Source organism: Salvelinus alpinus, chromosome 5 (genome assembly GCF_045679555.1).
Source record: "Salvelinus alpinus chromosome 5, SLU_Salpinus.1, whole genome shotgun sequence".
In the NCBI taxonomy this organism is placed as follows: domain Eukaryota; kingdom Metazoa; phylum Chordata; class Actinopteri; order Salmoniformes; family Salmonidae; genus Salvelinus; species Salvelinus alpinus.
Window position 1 is genome coordinate 74,628,751 of NC_092090.1, and position 22,253 is coordinate 74,651,003.

The window sequence follows — 22,253 nt, forward strand, 5'->3', positions numbered from 1 at the left end:
TGTGGAATGTTGTCCCACTCCTCTCCAATGGCTGTGCATTAGTTGCTGGATTTTGGTGGGAACTGGAACACGTTGTTGTACACGTTTATCCTGAACATCCCAAACATGCGTAATGATTGACATATTTGGTGAGTATGCAGGCCATGGAAGAACTGGTACATTTTCAACTTCCAGGAATTGTGTACATATCCTTGTGACATGGAGCCTTGGATTATCATGCTGAAACATGAGGTGATGGCAGCGGATGAATGGCACAGCAATGGACCTCAGGATCTCATCACGGTATCTCTGTGCATTCAAATTGCCATTGATAAAATGCAATTGTGTTCGATGTCCGTAGCTTATGCCTACCTGCCCATACCATGACCCCACCACAACCATGGGGCACCCTGTTCACAACGTTGACATCAACAAACCGTTTGCCCACACGATGCCATACATGTGGTCTGCAGTTGTGAGGCCGATTGGACGTACTGCCAAATTCCATAAAATGATGTTGGAGGTGGCTTATGGTAGAAAAATGAACATTCAATCATCTGACAACAGCTCTGGTGGACATTTCTGAAGTCAGCATGCCAATTGCATGTTTCCTGAAAACTTGAGACATCTGTGGCATTGTATTGTATGACAAACCTGCACATTTTAGAGTAGCCTTTTATTGTCCCCAGCACAAGGTGCACCTGTGTAATGATCACGCTGTTTAATTAGCTTCTTGATATGCCACACCTGTCAGGTGGATGGATTATCTTGGCAAAGGAGAAATGCTCACTAACAGGGATGTAAACAAATTTGTGCACACAATTTGAGAGCAGCTTTTTGTGTGTATTAAACATTCTCTGGGATCTTTTATTTCAGCTCATGAAACATGTGACCAACATTTCCCATGTTGCGTTTTACATTTTTGTTCAGTGTATATCAAGTTTTGAAAATTCATAACATATAACACAAATTGTAATTCGCAACATATCATACAATTTAATACATACCATACGAAATGTAAATATCATACTAAATGGAGTGTCCCGGATTTACCTACAGAATAATACGAAATGTGCTGAGACCAGGTTGCACAGTGTTGTTGGTTCAAATCCCATAAGGAGCATTTTTTTTATCCTTCAAGGTGGTTTGGTTTAAGAAATTCAATGTTTTTATTAAGTAAAGGTTTCTTATGTATTTTGTCAGCAGAGCCTAGCGGTTGGAGTGTTGGGCCAGTGAACGAAAAGTTGCTAGTTGCGTGAAATAGGACAAATATAATTATTATTTTATGGTGTCATAATAAATTACATTGGGATCCATGCCGATCTTACTGTGAACACATTCATATGCAAATGCAGAGAGATTCAGTGAGGTCTGACTACTACCATGGAGCTGTTTGTCAAGTTGTGCGATAAAAATCTCTAGAAGTAAACATATTTCAATATGTGCAAAAGCCTTGAGATAATCCTCCTTACGGAATCATCAATAAAATGCAACTTGTTTGAGCACATGACCTGAGATCGTGGGAGTGATAATCATCCAAATGTTAATGAGAGGTATTTTACATCTCAGCTGGAAACGAGAGACCTGTGGATTCTTGTCATGAATGTGTCTTCATTATGGTGTTTGACATTTAGAAAGTTATATCATCTATCTCATTCTTGAGTTACATTTGCATTCCCTTCTTTAAGGTCAAATGGGTATGAATAATACATTAAGCAGGGGGTTCTTAAGCTCACAGCAAGCGATACCTGTCTTCATAGAGGTGCCAGCTGAGTCTTGTCAAACTGGGGGGAAACAATCAATTAATATCACGTTGAGAAAGCAGGGTAGAAGCAAACACACTGGAACCTTCCAGACACTTCCAACATCCTGATATCTATCGATATGGGCACCAAGATAATGATAACAAAGGAAAAAGCAGGCGTGATTGTATAAGTACAGAAATAATGACATATTTGAACCCATATTTGAACCCTGTATGCATGTATTACTTTAGTTGATAATCTGGTAGACTCTTCCGTTCTGTCTGTAGACAATAACATAATTGAAATTTGAGATAAGCAGCACTACATTTATTTTTTGCAGCCCTACCCCTCCTAGACAGTCCATGTAGAATGTGGATTACTTACTCATTCTGACTGTTATTATGGCTCATATATCAAATTTTATTTGTCACATGCGCCGAATACAACAGGTGTAGACCTTACAGTGAGATGCTTACTTACAAGCCCTTAACCAACAATGCAGTTTAAAAAAAATACAACAACAAAAAAAGTAAGAGATAAGAATATCAAATCATTAAAGAGCAGCAGTAAATAACAATAGCGGGGCTATATTCAGGGGGTGCCGGTACAGAGTCAATGTGTCAATGTGCTAGCCAGACCTGAATATTGTAGCCTATAAGCCACTACTAGGATTTTATGTCCTTTTGACAGCATGCTACCTGCATAAAATAACAGGATGTTACAGTGTCTCCTGAATGCCAATCTGAATGGATCCTTCTCTATAATCCAATAGTATTATTTATTTAATTCAAGAATTAACCACTGATATTCTAACCTGAGAGGAATCGTATTAACTCCTCTGTCTAATGGGGTACTTATTTGGATCTCTACAGTGTCATGCATTTTAAATATCAAAGGGTTAACCTGGAATGAATTTGAGATCAAAGGAGGGCCCAAAAAAGAACCATGACAAGAGACTGCAAGAATTTAATGAGCAAAATTAACATGTATTAAATCTGACCTTGTGCACATGGCAGATATCTAGTAGAGGCAACCAAATACAATACTTATTATTGGATCAACAGTGACGAGTAAGGGCTAGGGATGCACACTTACAATGGGTGACAATAACCCCCCCTCTTTCAATAAATATACAGTACTAATATCTGTTATTTTCAAATGGGATCAGGAAAATGTTTATAGGTAGAATGCTGTTGGTACATTTTTAATTCCATCATAAGATTTAATTGTCACTCTATTATAGTTAATCAACGAGGGGCTAAGGATTCAGACTCTACAATGTTGTGCAAATAAAACCTAAAATACTAATATCAAGAAAAATAAATGTAGTTTCTAGCCTGTATGTATGAAGCAACAAATAGGATAGCATTTGTTCAAATATGAATTTTATACATTGCAGCTACATACACTACATGACCAAAAGTATGTGGACAGCTGCTCGTCGAACATCTCATTCCAAAATCATGGGCATTAATATGGAGTTGGTCCCTCCTTTGCTGCTATAACAGCCTCCACTCTTCTGGGAAGGCTTTCCACTAGATGTTGGAACATTGCTGTGGGGATTCAGCCACAAGAGCATTAGTGAGGTCGGGAACTGATGTTGGGCAATTAGGCCTGGCTCACAGTCAGTGTTCCAATTCATCCCAAAGGTGTTGGATGGGGTTGAGGTCAGGGCTCTGTGCAGGCCAGTCAAGTTCTTCCACACCAATCTCGACAAACCATTTCTGTATGGATCTCGCTTTGTGCACGGGGGAAATGTCATACTGAAACAGAAAAAGGCCTTCCCCAAATTGTTCCCACAAAAATGGAAGCACAGAATCCTCTAGAATGTCATTGTATGCTGTAGCATTAAGATTTCTCTTCACTGAAACTAAGGGGCCTAGCCCGAACCATGGAAAACAGCCCCAGACCATTATTCCTCCTCCACCAAACTTTACAGTTGGCACTAGGCATTCGGGCAGGTAGCGTTCTCCTGGCATCCGCCAAACTCAGATTAGCCTGTCGGAATGCCAAATAGTGAAGCGTGATTCATTACTCCAGAGAACGCGTTTCCACTGTTCCAGAGTCCAAAGGCGGTGAGCTTTACACCACTCTAGCAGACGCTGGGCATTGCTCATGGTGATCTTTGGCTAGTGTGTGGCTGCTCGGCCAAGGAACCCATTTCATGAAGCTCCCGACGAACTGTTCTTGTGTTGACGTTGCTTCCAGAGGCAGTATGGAACTCAGTAGTGAGTGCTGCAACGGAGGACACACGATTTTTACGCGCTACTCGCTGGTCCCTTTCTGTGAGCTTGTGTGGCCTACCACTTCGCGGCTGAGCCATTGTTGCACTTTGACGTTTCCACTTCACAATAACAGCACTTTCAGTTGACCTGGGCAGTTTTAGCAGGGCAGAAATGTGACAAACTGACTTGTTGGAAAGGTGGCATCCTCTGACAGTTCCACGTTGAAAGTCACTGAGCTCTTCAGTAAGGCCATTCTACTGCCAATGTTTGTCCATGGAGATTGCATGGCTGTGTGCTCGATTTTATACACCTGTCAGCAATGGGTGTGGCTGAAATAGCCGAATCCACAAATTTAAAGGGGTGTCCACATACCTTTGTATATATAGTGTATGAAACAAGGTACATCTAATACTATTGCCTCATCACAAATTCTGCACCTGTATTCCTATGATAATTTTGAAACAAGAATGCAGTGATGGATATTGACTGAAATTCATTGACATTGCTTGATGCAGCCATGTTTTGAAGCAGTATAACATGGCTTGAAGCCAGCCTGGGATAGCCAGCATATTTTAAGTCATTCACCTGGAGTCTCTCAGTTTTATGTGTTACTAACTATAGAGAATGTAACATTACAATAGATGTATAGCCTTGAGGAGACAGTTTTATCGGTTGTTGTTGACAACTCATTACCTGTCATATCAGTGATGGATTGGAGAAGTAGCTGAGGGTAGGCAGGCGTGGCACCAGAGACCACGGCCTCTGCCTGTGATGACATAAGACAGAGGAAAACAAGCAGAGACTAATAATTAGTTAAAACATTGCTGGGAGACTGACATCTCAGTATCTCACCGCAGGGCAAAAATGGAAACAAATCCTCTGTGTGCACATGTCCGTCAGTCTGTCGCTCGCAGTTCAGGCCATGAAGAACCCAGTCTAAGAGAGAGCGAGACACCCTTGTCTGAGGGCATTGTCCTACAGCTGTGTTGAGGAAATGGTTCAAGTTATCGATTATGGACAACACTAATGAATGACAGCTATTGGTATTGTTTGCATACATATAGAATTAGAATAAAACGCATAATTTTGTGTACAGAGCCATATTATTTTACTCTGCTCCATCAGAACTAGGCGAATCTGTATGTTCATAGCCTCTCAATCAGAGCTGATAAGGATGCTGAGCATGGTAAGCAAATGAGTGTGCATGTTGTCAACCATTGTTAGTGTTACACAGGAGGGGATACCCTGGGGAAACCAAAGAGGAGTGGATTTGGGACAGGAAGGCTGGTCAGCCTCCTACCATCTGGATGTTGCAGGAATACATTGACTCATTTCTTACTTCTTCAATTTGATTTTTAGAATACCCAAACTACCAATTATCTCAATGGCAATCTAACTGTAGCTCTCCTCTCTCTCTTCTTTGTGGGAAGTGTGGGTAAGGACAAGGTAAGGTCTAAAACATAGAGTCACAGGGCGAAGGAACTTCAATGTGCTCTTCCAGGCTAGTACCACAGCTAGAGGCTAATTGGACCATCCCTGGCACTGGTCCTCATCTCCAAAGCCACCAAAAACTGTAACCTACCTTGTGTATTTTTGACTAACTGAATATCCTAATTAGGTCCCAGGAGCTCCATCCCATTACCTCGGAGTTAATTAAGCCTCAGCACTGTGCCAAATGGTGAATAAAGATGCAGTAGAACTGTGCGAGGGAAAGGGGTTTGGTGTGCTGGGGAGGAGGCTGACCTGCTTGTTTGTCGTTGTTATGGAACTCTACATTCCAGGATGTCTTTTATTTTTTATTTGTATTTATATTTGGCTTAAAATGTTACCTTGGCACAGGTTGTCATTTTCCAGCGTGGTTAGCCTAAATTCACCCTATTAAAGATAAACTAGTGATTCTTCCCCCACTATCGTGATTATATATTTATTATCCACAACTAAAGTGCCCAAAATACAACATATCTGTTACTAACCGATGAATGACCACTTCCAATATTTATCTTGAAGAACTTCACAGTGCCTCCATCAGCTGTTGATAAGTTTTAAAACTCCCAGCAAATAGGCCCCTTCCAACTTAGCATCTGCACCTGTATTTACATCTACCCGGTTTGAATCTGTAGGAAATGTGTACATTGCTTCAAAATTCATATAATGTAACAATTATGTTATTGATTCATATTCAAATGAATGTGCATGATCAGAGAGTGATGAAAATAACACTCGTCTTGCAGAGTGCATGGAAGAAATGAGAAGCAGGCATTTCTAAGAAACAATCTCAAAGGTTTATTTAACATGTCAAAAGGAAGGTCACACACTTGGGAATTTAAAAGGGATCATTGAAATTACTGAAATAATTGGCAAAAACTATGAATTAAACTCAATATTAACATTAAATCAGGTTTTGGTTAAAAGGAGAGGGTGTTTTTTATTTTCCTTGTTTTTTCTTAAAGAAACATTTTATACATGGGTTATTTTATACAACTGGTTCATTGGATAAATGCATCAAAAAGAGAAACCAGTTCTGTAGTAAACTTTACAAAAAAATACATTTTGTTTCATTGAGAGTAGAAAAGGACAGGATCAAATATTGACCAATAATATTTCTTCCTTTTCATCATTTAAAAAAAGTTGTTCTAATATCAATTTTTTGAAAAGTAAAAGCAATATACAGCACAATAAAAGAGAAAGGAATTGCTTTTGTAGATTTAGTCAGACGATTTGGTTACCAAGGAGAGGGGCTGTGACTGGAACAGGGCATGATGGGAATGCAGGGCTGCTTGATGGAAAGGAGAGGGCGGGGAGAGCATCGAGTGGTGTAGGGAGCTGAATGGGATTGGCCGAGAGAAAATTGGTGCAGAGTGGCTGGAGTGGCTGCCTGAAGTACCAATAGGGATAGAGATGCTTGGGTGGGACGAGGAGGAAGAGGATGAAGATGACGAAGAAGAAGCAGATCCAGAGGGCTTGCCAGTTAGGAAATGATGGTGCAGGCGTCCCTCTGGTTTGGTGGTGAGGGACAGGGGCTGGGCCTGCTCTGAGTGGGTGGCAGCGGGCGCAGCCGGGGAGGCCAGAGCTGCAGAGGGTGTGGCTGGAGAATCCAGCATGCTGCCGTGAGACGAGGCAGGGCTGTCACACATCTTCTCTGAGGGTAGGTACTGCACACACTGATTCTTGTTCCTGATTGAGAAGTCTGGGTAAACAAAAGGAAGGGGCTTCGTCAATATTGCTGTTAAAGAAGCCGACAATCGTGTCCTTCAACAGTGCCCGTTCTCTTGTACACATGATAGCTGGCCAAAAAATACAAAACATTCACAGACAATGTACAGAACATGGAAAACCAAAAGGTCTGGGACAAACAGATAAACTTTGAATTAATTTATTAAAAAAAGGTGAAGTTGCAGAAGTGAAATTAACGACAAAATGGCATATGCTTTTATAAATTAAACAAATCAGGCAGAAAAACGTCTGTGATCATATAAACAAAGTCGATGACACGTTAAATGCCTGCATGTAAATGAGGTTTGAGCGTTCTGCTGCAACAAACCAAACCACTGCGGGTGGAGTGGAGAGCAGTGGCCTGCAGTTCAGCCACACTGGTTCATAACAGCAGACATACCTGCCACAACGTCACTATTAGCACTGAACCTCATATGCTGCTTGTCAAAGTATAGAAGGAAGAGAGGAGTTAGTAAAGAAGGAAAAAACTGAAGTCAAAAACTTAAAAAGGTGTTATTTTGCATATTGCATGTTGTATTGGACCACTGCCAAGTCACATGACCAGCAAAGTGAAGCTTGGGGTACTATTTCACACAGGCCAACAGATGGAGTTCTTTCTGCCCTAAATCGAGAAGAACGGTCCAAGAGAAGGACAGAGAGAAAAGGGCCCCTTACCCTCTGGTGTTGAGTCTGGCTTATTATCTCTCTTCCTCTTTTTCCGCTTTCCCTGAGCAGATAAACAAAACAATGTATTTAGAAAAAAACTGGTCTCTATCCAAGTGACAGCGACATGCTTCAACACTACCTCATACAACTTCAGTGTATGAGAACAACAGTACAGTTATTATTACAGATACAGTATTGAATCGTTTTTAAACCAAGTGGAAATGAGGGGGCGCTTAAGCAACCCACATGTCCCTCATTGTTAAAAGATCCATGGAAAGATGTCCTACTCACATAGTTATCTCGTGCTGACCAGCCTGGGTAGAGTTGGGAGTGGAGTTGCCTCTCTTTCCTTGCCAGCTCATAGTATTTCGCTTGCTCTTCTCTCGAAAGTGAGTGCCACTGTGAACACAAACATGACAAAAGTCAGAGAACTAGTCGAAGCATGTACAGAATTTACATCCACAAACACATTCCCAACCTGTTGTGTGTGTGTCTGTGTGGTCAGGCAGTGTGCTGTGCTCACCCTTCGGCCCAGTATCTGGTTGATGGCAGCGCTCTCCTTCAGGGTGCACTCAGCCACCACCTTGGCCCTCATCTCCTTCATGTACAGCATGAAGGCATTCAGAGGCTTCTTGATGTGGGGCTTCTTGTCCTCCTCCTTCTTCGCCGGGCCAGGAGACTTCCTGCTGAGACAACAAAACACACATTCAAATGTCCCTTAAAATAGTCCTTTTGTGTGAGGTCTGATTCCCTTCCAGAAGACCTGGCTGACCCATTACAAAGAGTCAGGATATTCTTGAATCCTGGCCCTTTAAATGGAATTATGAATAGAGACTGGATACTCAGTCAATAATCCATTTGAATAAGATCACAGTATAAAGTGTTTATATGTTTGGCTGTAAGTAAATGTGAAGAATCTGTTAGTTAATGGTCCTTACGAATGCATGGAGGGGCTCATGTGGTCATGACTGTTGGGCTCCTGCTTGATGGCTGGTGATACGATAGCAGGATGAGGGATGCCAGTCTGGTGCATGCCGTGGGGGTGGTGGGGCATCATGTGGGGGGAGAAACGGCTAGACACCAAGCTGGAAAACAACAAAAGACAAACACCTGTTAAACTTTTCACAGGCACTTTCTGTCTGCCCTGTCAAGTCAACTTCGACTGCTTTGACCGTCTGTCTGGAGTCTAGACTAAAGTAATGTCCAAAATTAGCTACATATTTTTTTCTTCTTCAAATAAAGGCTCAAAAGCCCCTTTATCCGACCATGCCTGGAGAAAAGTGGAGTGTGTGGTAACCATGGTGACCAAGGGGCCCTGACACCTGAAACCACTTTCCTCCCTGTGTTCCAAACCATGGAGGGACTTCCACAGCTACCAGAACAGAACATTCAGATAACTGTCGGAAAACGAGAGTGGTGCTAACACAACACAATGGTACATTGTACATGGTCAAAGGGGGAAATTAAGGTCCGTGCTCCTCTGCCACACATTCCTGTTAAATACATGATTGAATGGAAAATCCTTCAATGCTTCATAAAAATCTCATAACATTTAAGACAGATATGGTCCATGATTTACTATAGCATTGTACTGTAAGTTTGTGAGTGTGCACAGACACTTTCCTTGCTTTACTTCCCCAGAGTCAGGTGAACTTGTGGATACCATTTTTATGTCTCGGAGTCCAGTATGAAGGACGTTCGAGGTAGTTTTGCGAGCTGTTCCCATAGACTCCAGTCATTGCGATAATGCTAGTTAGCAATTGCGCAAACGGTAGTTAGCAACTTCTATCAAACTGCACCCAGACAAATATGGTATCCACAAGTTCATCTGTCTCCAGGGAAGTAGATAAAGGGCTTCATTGCCAAAATCCTGAAGTATCCCTTTAACAGTAACAAGTCAAATTGAGGATTACCCAATAGGGTAAATTTTATGAAAATAATCTCTCCAATATTTTTTGATTTAAACTATAATCTCATACGTAAGAGGGGCGGGCCTCTTTCAACCATTACCATCCCAGCAGCCCAAAAAAACAATGAGGAAAAGAAAAATATAAAACATAAAAAGTCAAGCAGACATTTTGCTACATACTGTATGAGATACAGTACATAAAGTAATATATTTATGACAAAACTGTCAAGTATTACCTGACACACGTATCAAGTCTTGTTCAAGGGGGGCGGACGGTAAGACAAACTTTGTAACAATGTGGCAGGAACTGAGAGCACTATTGATCCCATTGAGACCCTGATGAATATTTCATCCCATACTAGCACCGGAAGGCTCGCTACAAATCTTTCAAATTTGACAGTGGGCAGAGAGTTAAATCAGATGGGAGTTGTCGGTTCAGATTAGCTTTGATTTGTCCTAATCGATTCTTAGGCCTTTCATCTTTGTGTGTGTGTGTGTAGCAGAGCAACTCAGAACATTGGCCTGAGCGAGAAAAGACAGTGCTGTCTACCGGGTAGGGTTTTGAATGCCAATAGTCTGTTCGCTTTCTCTTTGGAAGGAAGGCTGATCTCATCTTTAGAAGACTTAGCCCCCACATTCCTTTGTAGTCCCTACCCCACTGACTGTCCATGGTTGGATACCCCTGTCCTAATACTGTTATAAACTAATGAGCAATGACAAGATCAGAAACATGACTAAAGAGTGTAATGTAACCACTAGATATTGAATATCTACATTTTTAGGGAGGGTTAGGGGCTGGTGGACGTTCCTGAGACTGGGTGACAAAAAGCAGAGATACACTCACCTGGACATGGATGCATTCATTGCGAGGGCGGGATAGGGGTGCCGGAACCCCCCTGGGGGGATAGAGTACATGTGCTGGCCCTGCCTGAGAATGAGAGAAGGAGAGGGAGGCAACAGTGAGAAGAGGATCAGACACAACTGAGAGAGAACGCAGCAGCACTAATCCAGCCCTCATCAACTGCAATCCCCTGCGTGAGGAACAGCACCATTCAAATTGATTACAAGACCCATGGCAAAACCCATCGAATGTGAAGTATTTATCGTAAATATCTCAAATATGACAGTGTTTTAATATTTGAATATCAGAACGTGCTTTAACGTTTAAGAAATGCATCAGACTGTAGTCAATGTTTCTCCTATACTATAGTTGAAGTCGGAAGTTAACATACACCTTAGCGAAATACATTTAAAAACTCGGTTTTTCACAATTCCTGACATTTAATCCTAGTAAAAATTCCCTGTCTTAGGTCTGTTAGGATCACCACTGTATTTTAAGAATGTCAAATGTCAGAATAATAGTACAGAGAATTATTTATTTCAGCTTTTATTTCTTTCATCACATTCCCAGTGGGTCAGAAGTTTACATACACTCAATTAGTATTTGGTAGCATTGCCTTTAAATTGTTTAACTTGGGGTCAAACGTTTTGGGTAGTCTTCCACAAGCTTCCCAAAATAAGTAGGGTGAATTGTAGCCCATTCCTCCTTACAGAGCTAGTGTAACTGAGTCAGGTTTGTAGGCCTCCTTGCTCGCACACGCTTGTTCAGTTCTGCCCACAAATTTTCTATAGGATTGAGGTCAGGGCTTTCTGATGGCCACTCCACTACCTTGACTTTGTTGTACTTAAGCAATTTTGCCACAACTTTGGAAGTATGCTTGGGGTCATTGTCCATTTGGAATACCCATTTGCCACCAAGCTTAAACTTCCTGACTGATGTCTTGGGATGTTGCTTCAATATATCCACATATTTTTCCTACTCATGATGCCATTGATTTTGTGAAGTGCAGCAGCCCCTCCTACAGCAAAGCACCCCCACAACATGATGCTGCCACCCTGTGCTTCACGGTTGGGATGGTGTTTTCAGCTTGCAAGTCTCCCCCTTTTTCCTCTAAACATAACGATGGTCATTATGGCCAAACAGTTCTATTTTTGTTTCATCAGACCAGAGGACATTTCTCCCAAAATAATCATCTTTGTCCCCACGTGCAGTTGCAAACCGCAGTCTGGCTTTTTTTATGGCGGTTTTGGAGCAGTGGCTTCTTCCTTGCTGAGCGGCCTTTCAGGTTGTGTTGATATAGGACTCATTTTACTGTGGATATAGATACTTTTGTACCTGTTTCCTCCAGCATCTTCACAAGGTTCTTTGCTGTTGTTCTGGGATTGATTTGCACTTTTCGCACCAACGTACGTTCATCTCTAGGAGAAAGAACGTGTCTCTTTCCTGAGCGGTATGACGGCTACGTGGTCCCATGGTGTTTATACTTGCGTACTATTGTTTGTAAAGATGAACGTGGTACCTTCAGGCATTTGGAAATTGCTCCCAAGGATGAACCAGACTTGTGGAGGTCTACAATTATTTTTCTGAGGTCTTGGCTGATTTCTTTTGATTTACCCATGATGTCAAGCAAAGAGGCACTGAGTGTGAAGGTAGCCCTTGAAATACATCCACAGGTACACCTCCAATTGACTCAAATTATGTCAATTAGCCTATCAGAAGCTTCTAAAGCCATGCCATCATTTTCTGGAATTTTCCAAGCTGTTTAAAGGCACAGTCAACTTAGTGTATGTAAACTTCTGACCCACTGGAATTGTGATACAGTGAATTATAAGTTAAATAATCTGTCTGGTAACAATTGTTGGAAAAATGACTTGTGTCATGCACAAAGTAGATGTCCTAACCGACTTGCCAAAACTATAGTTTATTAACAAGAAATTTGTGGAGTGGTTGAAAAATGAGTTTTAATGTATGTAAACTTCCGACTTCAACTTCAACATGAGATTTGGACTGTAAGATTTAACGCTGTGTGTTACTCACTGTGGCACCAGCCAGCCCAGAGGATGAGGGATCTGTCCCACTGCACCCGAAGACAGGGGGTAGTACGGAGAGAGCTCTGATGGGTGGGGAGTCCGAGGAATGCCTGAAGGGAAAACAAAAGGGTACAGTTTAAGCATTTAGGTCATTTTACTAGTCACAGTCAAGGTCATTATCTCTAAGAAATTAGCCAATGATTAAGTCAGACATACCTCTGTTAAAGTTGAATGCAAGCCATGCAATGCTTTTGGATCAGAGGCTGTACTAGGCAGCAACATGATATTCCATGAGGTTTGTGTGTGTACCTGTCTTTGGGTCAAGGATCTCCGGGGAGAGGTGTGAGGGAGGGGTTCCGGGGGAGAAGTGTTCGTTGCTGTAGGTGATGAGGGGGGTCAGCGGGTGGACATGGTGAGCATGCTGCACCACTGGGACCTTGTTGGACTGTAGGAGAGACGAGAGGAACACACAGAGGGACTTTAGACATGGGAGAGACAGGATAGGTTAGAGCAGGGGTTTACTGGTATTCCTGGGTCTCCAAACACTCTCACAGAAATAGGCTCATTCATAACTTACAGATAACACAGTCTGGCATTTGTAACACGTTGTGCATGATGTTTGACATTTTCATTGACTAACATGTATAGCCTTCTGCATCATAATGTTCCAAATCCACCATGGAGCCAACGAGCATGAAGGTACAGTGCATTCGGAAAGTATTCACACCCCTTGACTTTTTCCATATTTTGTTGAGTTACAGCCTTATTCTAAAATGGATTAAATTGTTTCCCCCCCTCAATCTACACACAATACCCCATAATGACAAAGCAAAACAGGTTAAGAAATGTTTGCGAATATCTAAAAAATAATTATAAAAAATCGTAAATATCACATTTACATAGGTATTCAGACCCTTTGTTGAAGCACCTTTGAAAGCTATTACAGCCTCGAGTCTTCTTGGGTATGAAGCTAAAAACTTGGCACACCAGTATTTGGGAGATTCTCCCATTCTTCTCTGCAGATCCTCTCAAGATCTGTCAGGTTGGATGGGGAGCATTGCTGCACAGCTATTTTTAGGTCTCTCCAGAGATGTTCGATCAGGTTCAAGTCAGGGCTATGGCTGGGCCCCTCAAGGACATTCAGAGACTTGTCCCGAAGCCACTCCTGCGTTGTCTTGGCTGTGTGCTTAGAGTCGTTGTCCTGTTGGAAGATGAACCTTCACCCCAGTCTGAGGTTCTGAGCACTCTGGAGCAGGTGTTCATCAAGGATCTCTCTGTACTTTGCTCCGTTCATCTTTCCCTCGATCCTGACTAGTCTCCCATTCCCTACCGCTGAAAAACATCCCCAAAGCATGATGCTGCCACCACCATGCTTCACCGTAGGAATGGTGCCAGGTTTCCTCCAGACGTGACACCTGGCATTCAGGCCAAAGAGTTCAATCTTGGTTTCATCAGACCAGAGAACCTTGTTTCTAATGGTCTAAGAGTCCTTTAGGTGCGTTTTGGCAAACTCCAAGTGGGCTGTCATGTGCCTTTTACAGGGGAGTGGTTTCAGTCTGACCACTCTACCATAAAGGCCTGCATGGTGGAGTGCTGTAGAAATGGTTGTGCTTCTGGGATGTTCTCCCATCTCCACAGAGGAACTCTGGAGCTATGTCAGAGTGACCATCGGGTTCTTGGTCACCTCCCTGACCAAGGTCCTTCTCCTCCGATTGCTCTGTTTGGCTGGGTGCCCAGCTCTAGTAAGAGTGTTGGTAGTTCCACACTTCTTCCAATTAAGAATGACGGAGGTCACAGTGTTCTTGGGGACATTCAACTGCCTTTTTGTGGTACCCTTCCCCAAATCTGTGCCTCGACACAATCCTGTCTCGGAGCACTGTGGGACCTTGCATACAGTACCGGTCAAAAGTTTGAACACACCTACTCATTCAAGGGTTTTTCTTTATTTACTATTTTCTACATTGTAGAATAATAGAAGACATCAAAGCTATGAAATAACACATATGGAATTATGTAGTAACCAAATAAGTGTTAAAAAATTCTAAATATATTTTCTATTTGAGGTTCTTTAAAGTAGCCACCATTTGCCTTGATGACAGCTTTGCACACTCTTGGCATTCTCTCAACCAGCTTCATTAGGTATTCACCTGGAATGCATTTCAATTAACAGGTGTGCCTTGTTAAAGGTTAATGCGTTTGAGCTAATCAGTTGTGTTGTGTCAAGGTAGGGGTGGTTTACAGAAGATAGCCCTATTTGGTAAAAGACCATGTCCATATTATGGCAAGAACAGCTCAAATAAGCAAAGAGAAATAACAGTCCATCATTACCTTAAGACATGAAGGTCAGACAATCAGGAAAATGTCAAGAACTTTGAAAGTTTCATCAAGTGCTATGACGAAACTGGCTCTCATGAGGACCGCCACAGGAAAGGTAGACCCAGAGTTAGCTCTGCTGCAGAGGATAAGTTCATTAGAGTTAACTGCACCTCAGACTGCAGCCCAAATAAATTCTTCACAGAGTTCAAGTAACAGACACATCTCAACATCAACTGTTCAGAGGAGACTATTCTGCAGCGATACACCATCCCATCTAGTTTGCGCTTCATGGGACTATCATTTGTTTTTCAACAGGACAATGATCCAACACACCTTCAGGCTGTGTAAGGGCTATTTGACCAAGAAGGAGAGTGAGGAGTGCTGCATCAGATGACCTGGCCTCCACAATCACCCGACCTCAACCCAATTGAGATGGTTTGGGATGAGTTGGACTGCAGAGTAAAGGAAAAGCAGCCAACAAGTGCTCAGGATATGTGGGTACTCCTTCCAGACTGTTGGAAATGAATTCCAGATGAAGCTGGTTGAGAGAATGCCAAGAGTGTGCAAAGCTGTCATCAAGGCAAAGGGTGGCTAGTTTGAAAAACTCAAATAGAAAATATATTATGATTTGTTTAACACTTTTTTAGTTACTACAAGATTCCATATGTGTTATTTCATAGCTTTGATTTCTTCACTATTAATCTACAATGTATAAAATAGTAAAAAATAAAGAAAAACCCTTGAATGAGTATGTGTGTCCAAACTTCTGACCGGTACTGTATATTTCCTGAGTTGTATAATATCTCCTAGATATAGGACAGACACTTGTGTTGTTTTCGCATTGTTATTATGGGGTATTGTGTGTAGATTGATGAGGAAAATAAATAATTTCATCAATTTTAGAATAATGCTGTAACGTAACAAAATGTTGAAAAAGGTCAATGGGTCTGAATACTTTCCGAATGCACTGTATGTTGTTGGTAGTCACCGTGTCACTAAGTCATGTGTGTAAAGGTGATGGTTAGCCCCTATGTCTGTGCCTGCCTGTTTGGCTGTCGCTCTTCCTCCCTGGTAAACAAAGCAGGCTGTGGCTGTGCGTGTGACGGGCCCTATGATGCAATCTGGATCCCCACCAAGGCACAGTAAAAGCCTGCGGATACATGCCAACACCATTACGGCCATTTAGTGGCGGAGAGAACTGTTTGTTCAGCCTAACAGGCAAAACAACAGGGCCCATGATCCAAAAGTCACACCTGTAAGTACTCTAGGTACCTCAATGCCCATACACATGACTGGATCCCTTATTTCATGCCGCTAACTCACCCACACAATATTCAGCCCTCAGTTGATCAGAGTGTAGGATGACGTTACCCCTATACACATTTTTAGGATCTCTCATTGATTTGGTCTGAGTACACTACACTGGTATTAGATCTATCTATATGGTCTACGGGGGGAAAAAATCCTATATACACTCAAAGCACTCACAATACAGCATAAATCACAATGGGAGTTGGGATATACACTTCAAGAAGTTTGTTGGAGCAGACTCATTGTTATTTCAGCTTTTTTAATAGAGCTGTGTGGTGCCAGAGAAACTCCAGATCCCCATAGTCTGCTAGCTAACTGCACTAGAGCTGGCCAGGACAGCCAGGAGGACGATGATGATGATAATAATAACCAGCGTCTCTACTTTCATTAGGCAGCGTTCAGCCTCAGTCATTTCCCCTGGCTGCCCCGCTCAATGGAACGCTTGTTGGCCCAACTCGTCACATGGGAGGGTCAGGGGTGGGGGGGGGAGAAAGGAATCTTGTTCCTCCAACCTAACCTTTCTTCAGTATCCCTCCCCAACTCCTTCTCAACCTCTCATCTAACCAATGAGGTCCAGGAGGGAACAAGGTTTGCATTGAGACGGCTGTACGCTCTCTTACTTCACGCTGCTTAGAATTGTTCCAAATATCAGGCATGCTTTTTCTGCCCTTTTTTTATATCAGTTCCAACCTTTCCCCCTTTTTAAGTCTTAGCAAACTTGTTTCTCCTGCTTCCAAAGCCTGCTTTGATTTCAGAAATGCCAGTTGTGACGAGGATAATATTTACAAATGCAAAGTGAGATAAAATGAACTTAAAATGTTTAACGCCTTGTAAAACGTGAAGTATACATTTGTTCAAAGTGCACATTAGGTGTAAACAACCAAAGAACCCATGATACGGATAAAGCTTTCATATTATATGATGGTTGCATAAAGCATTATTGCATTATGTAGAAAACCCAGTGCTCAAATGTCATGTATACTTTAGGCAGGCTTTGTTGTTCTACTTCATGTACAATGTGATAAAATTTCTCCTATATTGTGGATGCTGTTTGAAACCTCTGGACCTGAGTGCCAACACATTTTGGGAAGCACTTCAGTGAGAATTGGAAATGATCGGCATTAATAATTTGTACTTTGGAATACACCAATCGCGTGTTCACTTCGAACGGATTTTTAAGTTTAACAGCGCCAACTTCAACATGGATACCAGACTCTGCATTTTAGTAAAGCGTTGCCAAAAAAAGTGTGGAACAGAAATATGTACTGTAGGTGTGGGCTGTTCACATGCAAAACCATTTTGGCCAGCGGCCTACCTGCTTAAACCATCTCCAGAGGAGAGGTCCCTCTGTGGTCTACCTTAAGGGACATAGATGGTTACCTCATCAACTTCTACTGGCTTATTAGGTATTGACTGAAAAGTAAGTAAGTCCCTCCCACTAGATCTGAATATTATGAGTGGCTACAATTAAATAAAAATACTTTTAAAAATGAAGGCAATGGTATTACACTTCTTCAGTCTGTCACCTGAACATTCAGCTGGAATGCAGTTCAACAGTAATTACCAGTTAGTAAATGTGAATTTCCCACAACAACAAGTCGTCTTAATATAAAAAAAATTGATTAAGTTAGTTTAAGACGTTTCGGGGGGGGGGGGGAATATGGAACATGGAATTGTTTTATGAAGGTCATACCATGGATCATTTAGCCATTTGATTTTGAATTTTAGGACCTCTTTAGGTAGGCCTCAAAAACATTAATTTGATAAAATATTGAATTTGGCCTTTACTACTATAGCCCACAGAATAATACATTCATGAATTGCAAAATAGACAGTCATAAAAATACATCATAAAGAAAAAGGTTTTGAAGTGTCTGTCCTCTATCTTGGAGATATTATAAAACTCAGGAAATATACAGTACCGGTCAGAGGTTTGGACACACCTACTCATTCAAGGGTTTTTCTTTATTTTTACTAGTTTATACATTGTAGAATAATAGAAGAGATCAAAGCTGTGAAATAACACATATGGATTCATGTAGTAACCAAAAAAGTGTTAAACAAATCAAAATATATTTATATTTGAGATTCTTCAAAGTAGCCACCCTTTGCCTTGATGACAGCTTTGCACACTCTTGGCATTCTCTCAACCAGCTTCATGAGGGATGCTTTTCCAACAGTCTTGAAGGAGTTCCCACATATGCTGAGCACTTGTTGGCTGCTTTTCCTTCACTCTGCAGTCCAACTCATCCCAAACCATCTCAATTGGGTTGAGGTCGGGTGATTGTGAATGCCAGGTCATCTGATGCAGCATTCCATCACTCTCCTTCTTGAATCAAATAGTCCTTACACAGCCTGTTTTGGGTCATTGTCCTGTTGAAAAAGAAATGATTAGCCCCACGAAGCGCAAACCAGATGGGATGGCGTATCGCTGTAGAATGCTGTGGTAGCCATGCTGGTTAAGTGTGCCTTGAATTCTAAATAAATCACAGACAGTGTCACCAGCAAAGCACCCCCACACCATCACACCTCCTCCTCCTCCATGCTTCACGGTGGAAACCACACATGCCGAGATAATCCATTCACCTACTCTGCGTCTCACAAAGACACGGCGGTTGGAACCAAAAATCTCAAATTTGGACTCATCAGACCAAAGGACAGATTTCCACCGGTCTAATGTCCACTGCACGTGTTTCTTGGTCCAAGCAAGTCTCTTCTTTTAATTGGTGTCCTTTAGTAGTGGTTTCTTTGCAGAAATTCAGCCATGAAGACCTTATTCATGTAGTCTCCTCTGAACAGTTGATGCTGAGATGTGTCTGTTACTTGAACTCTGTGAAGCATTTATTTGGGCTGCAATCTGAGGTGCAGTTAACTCTAATGAACTTATCCTCTGCAGCAGATGTAACTGGGTCTTCTTTTCCTGTGGCAGTCCTCATGAGAGCCAGTTTCATCATAGCACTTGATAGTTTTTGCGACTGCACTTGAAGAAACTTTCAAAGTTCTTGACATTTTACATATTGACTGACCTTCATGTCTAAGGTAATGATGGACTGTTATTTCTCTTTGCTTATTTGAGCTGTTCTTGCCATAATATGGACTTGGTATTTTACCAAATAGGACTATCTTCTGTATACCACCCCTACCATGTCACAACACAACTGATTGACTCAAACTAGAGGTCGACCGATTAATCGGAATGGCCTATTTCAAGTTTTCATAACAATCGGTAATCTGTATTTTTTTTTTACTTAACTAGGCAAGTCAGTTAAGAACACATTCTTATTTTCAATGACGGCCTAGGAACGGTGGGTTAACTGCCTTGTTCAGGGGCAGAATGACAGATTTTTACCTTGTCAGCTCGGGGATTCGTTTTTGCAACCTTCCGGTTACTTGTCCAACGCTCTAACCACCTGCCTTACATTGCACTCCACGAGGAGCCTGTGTGGCAGGCTGACTTCCTGTTACGCGAGGGCAGCAAGAAGCCAAGGTAAAGTTGCTAGCTAGCATTAAACTTATCTTATAAAAAACAATAAATCTTAACATAATCACTAGTTAACTACACATGGTTTATGATATTACTAATTTATTTAGCATGTCCTGCGTTGCATATAATCGATGAGGTGCCTGTTAATTTCTAATTGAATCACAGCCTACTTCGCCAAACGGGTGATGATTTAACAAGCGCATTTGTGAAAAAAGCACTGTCGTTGCACCAATGTACCTAACCATAAACATCAATGCCTTTCTTTAAAATCAATACACAAGTATATATTTTTAAACCTGCATATTTAGTTAATATTGCCTGCTAACATGAATGTCTTATAACTAGGGCAATTGTGTCACTTCTCTTGCGTTCCGTGCAAGCAGTCAGGGTATATGCAGCAGTTTGGGCCGCCTGGCTCATTGCGAACTGTGTGAAGTCCATTTATTCCTAACAAAGGCCGTAATTAATTTGCCAGAATTGTACATAATTATGACATAACATTGAAGGTTGTGCAATGTAACAGCAATATTTAGACTTAGGGATGCCATCCGTTAGATAAAATACGGAACGGTTCCGTATTTCACTGAAAGAATAAACGTTTTGTTTTCGAAATGATCGTTTCCAGATTCTACCATTTTAATGACCAAAAGCTCGTATTTCTGTGTGTTATTATGTTATAATTAAGTCTATGATTTGATAGAGCAGTCTGACTGAGCGATGGTAGGCACCAGCAGGCTCGTAAGCATTCATTCAAACAGCACTTTCGTGTTTGCCAGCAGCTCTTCGCAATGCTTCAAGCATTGCACTGTTTATGACTTCAAGCCTATCAACTCCTGAGATTAGGCTGGTGTAACCAATGTGAAATGGCTAGCTAGTTAGCGGGGTGTGCTCTAATAGCGTTTCAATCGGTGACATCACTCGCTCTGAGACTTGGAGTAGTTGTTCCCCTTGCTCTGCATGGGTAACGCTGCTTCGAGGGTGGCTGTTGTCGATGTGTTCCTGGTTCGAGCCCAGGTAGGAGCGAGGAGAGGGACGGAAGCTATACTGTTACACTGGCAATACTAAAGTGCCTATAAGAACATCCAATAGTCAAAGGTATGTGAAATACAAATCGTATAGAGAGAAATAGTCCTATAATTCCTATAATAACTACAACCTAAAACTTCTTACCTGGGAATATTGAAGACTCATGTTAAAAGGAACCACCAGCTTTTATATCTTCTCATGTTCTGAGCAAGGAACTTAAACGTTAGCTTTTTTACATGGCACATATTGCACTTTTACTTTCTTCTCCAACACTTTGTTTTTGCATTATTTAAACCAAATTGAACATGTTTCATTATTTATTTGAGGCTAAATTGATTTTATCGATATATTATATTAAGTTAAAATAAGTGTTCATTCAGTATTGTTGTAATTGTCATTATTACAAATAAATAAAATTCGACCGATTAATCGGTATCGGCTTTTTTTTGTATTCCAATAATCGGTATCGGTGTTGAAAAATCATAATCGGTCGACCTCTAGCTCAAACGCATTAACTTTTAACAAGGCACACCTGTTAATTGAAATGCATTCCAGGTGACTACCTCATGAAGCTGGTTGAGAGAATGCCAAGAGTGTGCAAAGCTGTCATCAAGGCAAAAGGTGGCTACTTTGAAGAATCTCAAATTGAAAATATATTTTGAATTGTTTAACGTGGTTTTGGTTACTATTACTACACCATTGTGTTCAAGAGTGTCTCCTCTTTCTACAGTAGGGTCATAATAGTTTGTAGCCCAAACGGTTCGGACGCAACAGACAAATGTTGGGACATCAAATGACCAACTTCAGATGAGTCCCGTGGGGCTTGTAAGAGCAAAACGGAGAACACCACCGTGTTTGTGAGAGTCTTCCCTTTCTATAGAGTGGTCATATCAGTTTGAAGACCAAACCGTTTAGATGCTACAGTGCTTTTTGTGAGAAGACCAAGAAGTCTCCTCGTCTGACAAACAGCGCTGTAGCTCTGCCACTTTCCACCGCAGGTGTGGAAGGGCGACATATGGGGATGTAGTGGATTGAGATGCAACCCATTCAAAAAGCTAGATACTGTATTTCTAGCTTAAACTGACAGATTTTGATGGGGATTTTTTTTTCTTATGCTGCGTTTAGATGGTACGAGGTAGACAGCAAACCAGATGTCAGTCTTTTCAATGAGAATGTAAATGCTGTAGAGGATGGCGGCGGAAGACGAGACTTGCCGCCAGAGTTAAAATATTTAAAGTTTTGCCGTCTGCTGCAGCATTGTTTTCTACCGGATGTTGATTTGCACTGTTTGTTTACTGAAATCTCCATAGCAACACATACTGTCGTGCTGGCTTGCTTTTGCTGTCACCCTCTTTCTTGCTTTCTTGTCCCGCTTTGCCAACAGGTGGTTTTTGCGTCCCTCGTCTAAACGCAGCATTAGATTCCAGGTGTGTCAATAGACTCTAGGTCAATAGACTCTAGCCCATCAATACCTCTATTCATCCTCTAATAACCCTCCTACCCATGAC

General features: G+C 41.6%; 1 protein-coding gene across 3 annotated transcripts in view; it reads right to left on the reverse strand.

The window, feature by feature from the left end:
• Positions 1–6,208: 6,208 nt before the first annotated feature.
• Positions 6,209–22,253, reverse strand: part of LOC139576772 (transcription factor 7-like 1-A) — a 48,251-nt gene continuing 32,206 nt past the window's right edge. The window contains exons 5-13 of one of the 3 annotated variants that reach the window (XM_071403214.1): positions 12,918–13,053; positions 12,616–12,718; positions 10,582–10,665; positions 8,767–8,913; positions 8,352–8,514; positions 8,120–8,227; positions 7,838–7,889; positions 7,563–7,599; positions 7,026–7,136 (exon numbers count right to left, since the gene is read on the reverse strand). In XM_071403214.1, coding sequence (XP_071259315.1) covers positions 7,580–7,599; positions 7,838–7,889; positions 8,120–8,227; positions 8,352–8,514; positions 8,767–8,913; positions 10,582–10,665; positions 12,616–12,718; positions 12,918–13,053 — 813 coding nt within the window. In that variant the 3' untranslated portion in view covers positions 7,026–7,136; positions 7,563–7,579. Of the gene's footprint in view, positions 7,137–7,562; positions 7,600–7,837; positions 7,890–8,119; positions 8,228–8,351; positions 8,515–8,766; positions 8,914–10,581; positions 10,666–12,615; positions 12,719–12,917; positions 13,054–22,253 lie in introns of all 3 variants that reach the window. The other 2 variants (XM_071403213.1, XM_071403212.1) reach the window with 2 other exon arrangements.